General features: G+C 30.6%; 1 protein-coding gene across 2 annotated transcripts in view; it reads left to right on the top strand.

Annotated features, from left to right (window-relative positions):
- Positions 1–204: 204 nt before the first annotated feature.
- Positions 205–9,719, top strand: part of LOC106467939 (ADP-ribosylation factor-like protein 1) — a 26,708-nt gene continuing 17,193 nt past the window's right edge. Inside the window, exons 1-3 of one of the 2 annotated variants that reach the window (XM_013928325.2) lie at positions 205–363; positions 6,233–6,367; positions 6,946–7,027. In XM_013928325.2, the coding sequence (XP_013783779.1) occupies positions 360–363; positions 6,233–6,367; positions 6,946–7,027 (221 nt within the window). In that variant the 5' untranslated portion in view covers positions 205–359. Of the gene's footprint in view, positions 364–664; positions 735–6,232; positions 6,368–6,945; positions 7,028–9,719 lie in introns of those variants that run through there. The other variant, XM_022396169.1, reaches the window with a different exon arrangement.

The following is a 9,719-nucleotide window of genomic DNA, read 5'->3' as shown; positions in this document are numbered from 1 at the left end:
TTGAATATTTTTGACTGAAATATTTTAATTCCCATTTCAATAACTTTTTATGTATTTTTAATTCTATGTTGTTATAATTGCTAGAAAATCTAAACAGCTATTTGATCATATAATTTACATTTTTTTAATCTGGGGAATGTAACCAGCATAATTTTATAGAGGACACTTTATCTTAACGCATGCTCTATTTGTAATGTACACGTCTACTAATAAAGAATGTAAGTGTTAAGCCTCGCGTGTGTTATTGAGGTAAACTACGTTGTCGGTTTTCATTAAGAAGCAGTTAACCTTCGACTTTGGAAATAACTTTGTTATTTCTACAACGTATTTTTTATTTTAATTTGAACAACAGTAAAGAAATGGGTAAGTAAATGTACATTTAATTCCAAAACTTAAATTTAAGTAGACTTTGGACGTTAATTTCAGATCTTTCCGTGAGCCAACCGTAACCCTTTCAATGTTTCATTGTTCAAGTTCAACAACACGAAGTGAACTTTGAACTTGAAGTTAGTTTCCGTCGATCAGTTTAGTGTAACGTTAGTCACACAGCCCACTGGCGTGATTTTTTTTTTTTTGTATTCATTTAATGATTTATCTAATCTAATGTACTGTATAGTGTATATGCCATCTCTGGATTAAGGCATTTTGAGAAAACTGGTACTGGAAAGCTTTATCAATATCATCAGTTTATGATTGGGGAAAATGATGTCAGTCACACTCACAGAAAGAAAAAAGTAACAACTAATGCCCCACTGTGTTATGTGTTAATACTGTTAAGAAATTAGATTTGCCTCGACTGTTGAGTTAAACAAGTGGGACTGCTAACACTCGTTACCATCTAATGACGTTTTAAATTTAATTTAAAGTGTAAGACTGTATTGTGCAAATTAAACTTAATTGTTGGTTTTATACTTCAAAATTCTTTTCTGTTACTTATTTTTATTTTTATCTACTTTGTCTATTTCATAAGTAATATATTTTTTAAGTAGTTACAGCTAGTTTTAAGGTAATTATTTTGGTAAAGGCTTAGGAAAACTGCAGTGGATATTTAATTTTGAGTTTCACCAGTGATTTGCTTGTCTGCTTAAAATGGCATATTCTGCAAACGTTTATATTAGCAAACTAGTATGAACAATTTGCTCAGAAAATTTTATGTCTACAGCAACAATGATTTAATTAAAATTTTTACATACCTAATTTTCTAATAATTGTAATACAAATTTACTCCCATAAATCATGACTAAATATTCAATCTACCAATTGACTTAAACCATATTAACTCCCAACAAAACATTACCAATCCACCATTATTGAAAGTCTCAAAGTAAACATAAAAATTTTGTGATTATGTATGGTTTTGACATTTCATTGTCATCACTTTCATGGAACTGACACCAGACTAAGTAATTTTACTGTCTCACCTGTTGTGTTGTATGATGCTGAGTTTACACTTCTACCAAGATTCTTATTATTATATGCTAGAATTTTAAGAAACGAGACTGATGAGTTTAAAGCTCTTGTTGAAATAGAATTAAGATATGGGAATTGCTGAGATTGTGTTGGATTTAGACAATTTTGATTATAGAAATTTATTTAAAATATAAGGCTGTAAGTTGTGTAACAGAGTTAGAGTATTTAAAAAAAGGGGAGGTGTAGCTTTATTTATATGTGAGGCATGAACTTTAGCTGAGGATATTAAAAGAGGATAACAAGAGAGTTAAGTCAATATGGGTCTCTGTTAGTAGATATAGAGGTAAAAGACTTAATTGAAATCTATTTTAGACCACCTGGTCAGACTGATAAAAAACTATGTAATCAGATCAAGAATGCATCAGCTAATGAGGATTTAATCATGGCAGATTTTAATTTTAAGAACATTGAGTGGGAGACTGTAGTGTCAAATAGTGGCCCAAAGCTGTACAAGCTTGAAATAAAAGAAACAGCTTGTGATGCTAAAATTTAGTTATGATACCCCCCTTCCCTTCCCCCTCCAGATAGCCTGTTATGTATCTTTGTGCTTAAGGACAAACATAATGACAATTATTTGGATAGTTGGAATAATTAAAAATAATTATAGGTATAATCAGAACAACTAATTTCAATTACTTTAATAGTTTACGTGGCACCAATCAGTTTAATCGATGCTCATGGGTAATTAAATTTCCCAGCTCTACAGAAGACTAAGCTGGATAATGTTTTGTTTTTGTTTTTAGGGGAAATGACCGGCATTGTTCAGATAATTATAGGTCAGTTAGTCTTACTTTTTAATTGTAAAAGTCTTAGATTGACTGATTAAAGATGCTTTGCAAAGCAACCTAACAAAGTTTACATTTTTCTTGAATAACTAATATGATTTCACTTGAGGGAAAATTTTGTCTTAAAAACATTATGGCCTTAGAAGCTGTCAGTGCTGTTATGTTTATGATGGTAAGGTTTGGATTTGGTATATTGGGATTTTTGTAAGGCTTTAGACAAAATGACCCATAAAAGACATAATTATCTGTGGTTGTGGGAAACAAGTAGTTCATTGGATTAAGGGTTGTAATAAATGGATTTCAGTCAAATTGGATTGTAACTGGAAGTAGAGTATGGTTGTGCTGGAATCCTTAATCTCTGACTTATATTAGTGATATTGGTAAGTGAATGGTCGATAGATTGGACAAGGTTGATGATGTTTTGGGTTTGTTTATGAAGAGAGTGCTGTTATTTAGGGGGAAAAAAGAAGGATTTGGATCACTTGGGCAGATAACATTTAATTATGCTAAATGCAAGATAGGGCATGTGAAATACCTTAATTTAAACTAAAATTACAACCTTGTTCAAAATTCACTCAATGGTGTTAGGGAAGAAAATGATTTGTTTTGATTGATTATGTTTCTTAAGCCTTCCAAACAGTGTGTTGTTGCCAGTGGGAAAACAAGTAGGACTTTGTATTGTATCTACAGGAATATTGAATATTAGTTAAAGGAGGTAGTCATTTCTTTGTAAAGATCCCTAGTTAGGCCTCATTTGTAGTATTGTTTCAGGTGTTAGAAGGACATTGAATTGTTGAAAAGGGTTCAAGGGAGGGCCACTGGGGTGGTTCTTGAAATGGAGAAACTGCTATATGAGGATTGAGGATAGATTAAAGCCCTTGAAATTATTTTATCTTATGAAACCAAGTGTTAAAGTGGATCTGAATTACGTATTCAAAATTATTAAGTGAATAGGTAGGATTGATGCATCTTCATAACTAATAGTAAAGTGTAGGACTAGGAAATGTAGGATAGAAGTTGTCTATAAATTAGGCAATTTTATTGTTTGAAAAGGATGGCCAGCCTTTGAAATAGGTTGCCTTCAGACATGGTAGATGCAATGGGAAAGTTCAAGAGCAGCCCTTGATATCATCTGTAGCATTTTATGAAAAATGTCAAAATAAATTCCATCATAAGAAAAAATCCTTAATTGTTTTTCCTGTAAATAGCATCAAATATTAAGATTTTATATAAAAATCAAATCACTGATAAATAACTAACATTTAATATACAATAACCTCACATTGCCTAATTTGAAATTTCAGTCTGGATTGAATTTAGTGTGTTGCTGTAAAAAACAAGGATAATGTAAAGTTTGCAAAAGTTCGTACTATAGTTTTGAGTTTTTAGGATTATCTATCAAAATGTTTCTGAGTGATTCTGTAAAGCTTTGTCCTCATGGGTGAATTATATACTAAAACGATTGATAATTCTTTGGCTAGAAGCTATTATGCTTCATTACTTTCATTAATAAAATATATTTGTTCAAAATGTGATTCAAAACCAGAACTAATGCACACAATATCAAACAATAAGTAGTTTTAATATTGGAAAGGACATTGAAGTTTTTCTTTAAATTTACAGTAGTTTGAAATATTGTAGCTACTATTTTGTAGAGGGCAAGTAGAAAAGATAAGTTCAATTGTATATTATTTAAAAAATGATAAATATTTATGTTTGAAAATAGTTATTCTGACTGTTTCACCATATTTTATCAGCATTAAACAATACAAGTTTCATTTTAAATTTAATTTTGACTTTCCAGGGAAATTTAATATTGTAGGGGTGGAACATGACAAAGCTGATACCTAGTGGAAGTTTGTTACCTCAATGAGAACTCTCTTTTACCCTTCTATTGTATTAAATGTATACAAGCAGAAACCTGCAAAATGTTTGTGGTAAAATAAACCTCTTTATTGCAACAGTACTTCTTTAAATACAGGATTTATAGAATAATACAAAATAATTTTAATCACAGACACAGAAATCTACAAGTCCACTTGTCTTAGATTTAACAATTGTTAAGCCTTTATTAAGCATGGCCTATATTTGATAATGAGAAGATAATATTGTAACTTGTATGTTTTTTGCTTTAATTAGGGCTAAACTTTACCATACATAATACTATCAATAAATTAACTTGTTATTCTACGACTTAACATTAGACCTTTTTAAACATTTTCATAAACTTTTAATATGTTTCAGAGGTTTTGCTAGCTACTTAAAATATTCTGGACTCAGGCCCATAGGTGCAATAATCTTTGGTATTTCAATGTGATTTTTCACTATCTGGAGATTCTGGGCACTGTCAATTAAAATTGGGGCATGGGCCTCATGTACCAGACCTTGGCGATGCCTCTGTGTTAATGTACAAAATGTCTACTAAAGTATATTTACATCCATTGATATGGTGCACTCATTTTCAGGACAGACAGAAACTAAGTATTATTATAATAGTTTATTGTATTGTTATGATCAGTGTGCTTATAGTAATTTTTTTTTTTGCCATGGACTTTGTTTTAATTTCAAGGACTGAAGAGAAAGCTTGATTGATATTTAAAAAAACTAGGTCAGGATATAGGGTGTTTGGTGAAATGAATGGGACAACCATGAAGGACCAGAAGGCCTTGTTTATGAAATGTTACATTTTTATTCAAATCTTCTATACTTGACAAAACCAGGAAAATTAAAATTGTATACTGTATAATTGTTTTTTAACTATATTTTTATTTATTTCTTAAAGTAATGTAGGTATTTGATGTTCTGTAATGGCTGATCTAATTGAAAATTAACAAGACTGCTTTCAGATTCTTTTCATGTAGAATTCTGAGACAAAGTTCAGGCAGTCTCACTGTAGACAAGTTTTATTTTTCCAGCAGAACATTTAAATATGTGGAACAAATTGACATCTAGAAATTGGTAGAGGCTGTAAACTTTATAAGAATTGATGAATATTTGGGGATCAGTGGAGGTTGGGATGTCCCATGATTTATATGTTAAGTTGAATAATGAGTAACCAATTTTTCTTAATTCCCTTTTATATACATCTTCACCAAAATCCAAAGCATGTGGCCTAAATCTGTGAAGTAAAATTTTTGTAATTTATTTCAGAACAGGTAAAAATGTTTATATTTTTCAATAAAACATAAAATTATAGTATTGCATTGGTATATATATATATAAACTGTGCAATTCTTATGGTTTAAAAAACGAACCCATCATACATGTATGGCTTGAAGCCTAAAAGGTAAATGTCAGGAGTTCAGACTTTCATTTATTCCTCTTTGTTGTGGTGCTTTTTTTGAGTTCCAGTGATCAATGATGATCACTTTAGAACATAGGATACATTTATGTAACATTCAGAAATTTCAAACTCTTATTCTATGATATTTCTTGAATAGCCATAGGAGGTACACTATTTCAGTTGTTAAACAATCAGTACATCACTGTTAGTAAAGACTTTAGTTATACATACAAGCACTGTATGATTTATTGAAATATTTTGTTTTTGTTTAAAAGTAAGAAAGTGTTCGGTTGATAACTAGACATTATGAATATTTTAGACAAATCAGTGACTGGAATCAAATGATCCCTATCACAATCTCTAGCTTGCTGTTGGGTGTTCTGAAACTATAAGAATATAAAGTCTTGTACGGTAATCTAAAACATTAAAATTTGTATTTGAATTCATATTCAAATAATAGTAATGTTTACTTTAAAAAAAAGTCTTGGGCAGTGAGTAAGATCTAATGTTTTGAAGTTTGCTTTTCATGTTCTTGGTTGATAACAAACAATAGATGTTAAAAAAGGCAACAGAACACAGAATCTCATATTGTATACATTACAATGTGAATATGTTCATATATACAGCTATCATAATTTTTCTTATTAAATGCTATTTTTCGTGAATTATTGATGCCTTTTTTTTAATCTTGTAGGTGGTCTTCTAAGCTATTTCAAAAGTTTGTTAGGCAGTCGTGAAATGAGAATTCTGATCCTTGGTCTCGATGGAGCAGGGAAAACTACTATATTATATCGACTGCAAGTTGGAGAAGTTGTAACAACAATACCGAGTAAGCAAAAGCATTTTATAAAGAAGAGCTTAAATATGATTGGTTAGTTATCTTTCTGATGGAATTTTGAGTTTTATGAGGTCCAACACAGATAAGAGTTGGTTTGACAACAAGGTTGCTGGGTTTGAGACTATGCTGCTGAACATGCTATGCTTTTCAGCTGTGGGAGTTATAAAGATTGCAGTCAGTTACAAAAAACTGGTGCTGCTTAGCTGACTGTGTTCAGTTCGGCCAAAAAGTTCATAATTATGGATTGTTTTATATAAAACCTAAAAATATGTTCCAATTTTATTGTGTAATTTTTCAAGATTATTACATCTTATTTACTGATAAATATTTTATTCTGAGCATTGAGTTTTCTGTGATGTGGTTTTTAATAGTTTTATGATATTTAAAGCTACTTTCTATTAGAAATTAACAGCTTTTGTCCAGTTTCCTGGTTAGTTCTTTTGCCTCGTTCCTGAATATTAAGTTCTTGATATGCACGTTATCAATTTGTTTTAACCTCAAAATTACCAGTCTTAAAAATGTATAAATATATGTATGCAGTTACAGTTTTATGTATTTTTTTCTTTCAGCCATTGGATTTAATGTAGAACAAGTAACATACAAAAACCTTAAGTTTCAAGTGTGGGATCTTGGAGGACAGACTAGCATTAGGTAGGAAACTTTCTTAAACCATTTGATACATAGATTTCTCTTGACAAATAAGTTAATAAATATGCATGTTTTTATCAGGTGATGTTGTTCATTCAAGTGGTTCAAGGTTACATAAAGGTCAGGTGTCGATCATGTACGAGTGGTGTACTTGATGAAGTTAGAGTAAATGTAAGAAAATATAATTATAGATAAAATATAGCAAAATAATGAGTTTTATTGAATTCACCTCAGACTAATTAGATAAAATATAGCAAATCATGAGTTTTATTGAATTCGCCTCAGACTAATTAGATAAAATATAGCAAATCATGAGTTTTATTGAATTCGCCTCAGACTAATTAGATAAAATATAGCAAATCATGAGTTTTATTGAATTCACCTCGGATTAATTACATAAAATATAGCAAATCATGAGTTTTATTGAATTCACCTCAGACTAATTAGATAAAATATAGCAAGTAGTGAGTTTTATTGAATCCACCTTAAAAACTCAAATCTTTTTAACTTAATCATGTCTGAAATATAATTGATTTTATTAGTCTGATCATAAAAAAAAAAATATTCAAAGTTTTTTTTTTTACGTGAAATATTTATTTACCATTTTGTCAAAATATGAAGTATAATGTTCTTAACTTCTTTTATTTTGTCCAAAAAACAAACAACTGAGGCTTGAACTGAATGTTTAAGAACTGAGACAGGGTTTGTGCAATCCCAGAAACTCTTAGAACTTTGGATAAATATTGAAAAGTCATGGGAAATAGTGACTCAGTATTTTTCTGGGCCAGTTTAAATATTTTTCTTATCTAACTTTAATTTGCCACAGCTGCCATTCATGAAACTCGGTTACTGCATAGAGAGCTTTGGGAAATCCCTGATCTAATTACGACCTTGCAGTTACTTGAGTTTGCTGTTAACTCATGCACAGAATGTTTCTTTAGTCATAACAGATTGAGGGGTATGCAAATGACAATATTAGTATTACATGATTGAGTCCATCTATATTCACTGCATAAAAAAATGCCTGAACAATGCAAATTCCAGGATGTGTAACTTGAGAATGACATGTATATTTGATGGGTACAATGTGCCATGTCAGAGAAATAAAAGCATGATGTAAATTGTGTGTGAAAAACTTTAGTATTTCTAACACGGGAGAATCAGCAATGAAGTTACTTGTGGATTCAAAAAGACACGAGGATAATGAAAAATTAATAACATCTTGCATGTACAATGCTGGACTTTGTTAAGCCTAAAGAAACATTGTTACTAACATTAACTCTTTAAACCATTAATTTTTTGCACATTCTATTGGAATTATTTTCATTAATTCCTAATAATTATTACCATACATTATAAAAATTCAATTTTGTTGATAATAACATGGTTTGAATTAGTTTTCAGTCAAAGAGACATAAATGTTATTGGCCGCTGTCACCGTCTGGTGGGAAAATCAGGATTTTCGGCCAGACACTGGCAGTTTTCACTCAGGTTTAAGGAGTTAAAACATGTCTGTAGAGCTATTGAGGCCTACATCTCTAGCAGGGGCATTGTATAAGGTACCATTAGTTGTGTGTAATGGTACTTTAAAAGCTGAAGGGCCTTGGACCTTAAAATGTGCTATAAAAGCAACAAAAATAATAAATGGGTTTTCCATCATATGCTTCTTGATAGTGAAATTGCCAGATGTTTCTCATGCGGTGAGAGAAAAACCAACCTATCTGGTATAATACCACATCCCCAGATGCAGTTAAGAGATACACTAACTTCACCTGTATCTCATTGTTTGATGAAACACTAAAGAGTGCAGGTGAATCAAAGCAAATGGATGAAAAAAAAACTGTGACATTAAGATACTTCAAATTTAATTTCTTGGGTTTAGGCAATGTTTTCCAAACTGTGGAGCATGCCCACCTTGGAGGTACAGTCTTTTGGCAGGAGAGCCTAGAAATAATGAGAGAGAAAACAAGAGAGTTTGAGACAATGACAACCTAACAAAACTATCACTTTGCTCTCAAACCTTTTTTATGCTGTCACATTTACTCACTCTTTACAAGCAATTTTTCATTTAAAAAATTATTGAAAATGGGTAAAGAAAATGTTTATTTTTTCTGTTATCACTTGTGAAAATTATTTTAATGTGAGGGGGAGGTGCAATAGAAAATTTGCTGAGTTGGGGGTGTGTGGCTATTTAAAGTTTGGAAAACACTGGATTAAGGCAATGCCACTGTTATATTACCAGAATTAATGCCATAGTGTGCTTGTTATAGTTTTCAGGTTATAACTTTTAAATTAGTAAGCGAAGGTTAACAAAATTTGGCAGATCATCAGTAAACATTACAATCCTTTCATATGCAAAATATCAGATTTTTTTTTATTGCGTCTTAAGGTGTGTAAAGCAATGTTTTTTTTCATGCCTTTTTTTTTTTTTCACATGTCGTCTATCTATTTTGCAAAGTAATTTTCATTTTAAGATAAAAAAATACTTTTATGCATCAGAAAATTTTCAAATTTCATATGTGAATTCTTTATAATGTCCAGATAGTTATCAAATGCTTCTTAAGAAAAAAACTTCATATTTTATCTGTTATTTTCAGTAATTAATCTGTGTACGGGTTAGGTAGATTTGACTGATCTATTAATTACCATAAAAATCAGGAAATAAATATAAATTATGCCTCTCATTCTAGAATGA

The sequence above is a fragment of the Limulus polyphemus genome, unplaced genomic scaffold, assembly GCF_000517525.1.
Source record: "Limulus polyphemus unplaced genomic scaffold, Limulus_polyphemus-2.1.2 Scaffold2804, whole genome shotgun sequence".
Taxonomy (NCBI): domain Eukaryota; kingdom Metazoa; phylum Arthropoda; class Merostomata; order Xiphosura; family Limulidae; genus Limulus; species Limulus polyphemus.
The sequence above is the reverse complement of the archived record's forward strand: the minus strand, read 5'-3'. Positions and strand labels throughout refer to the sequence as shown.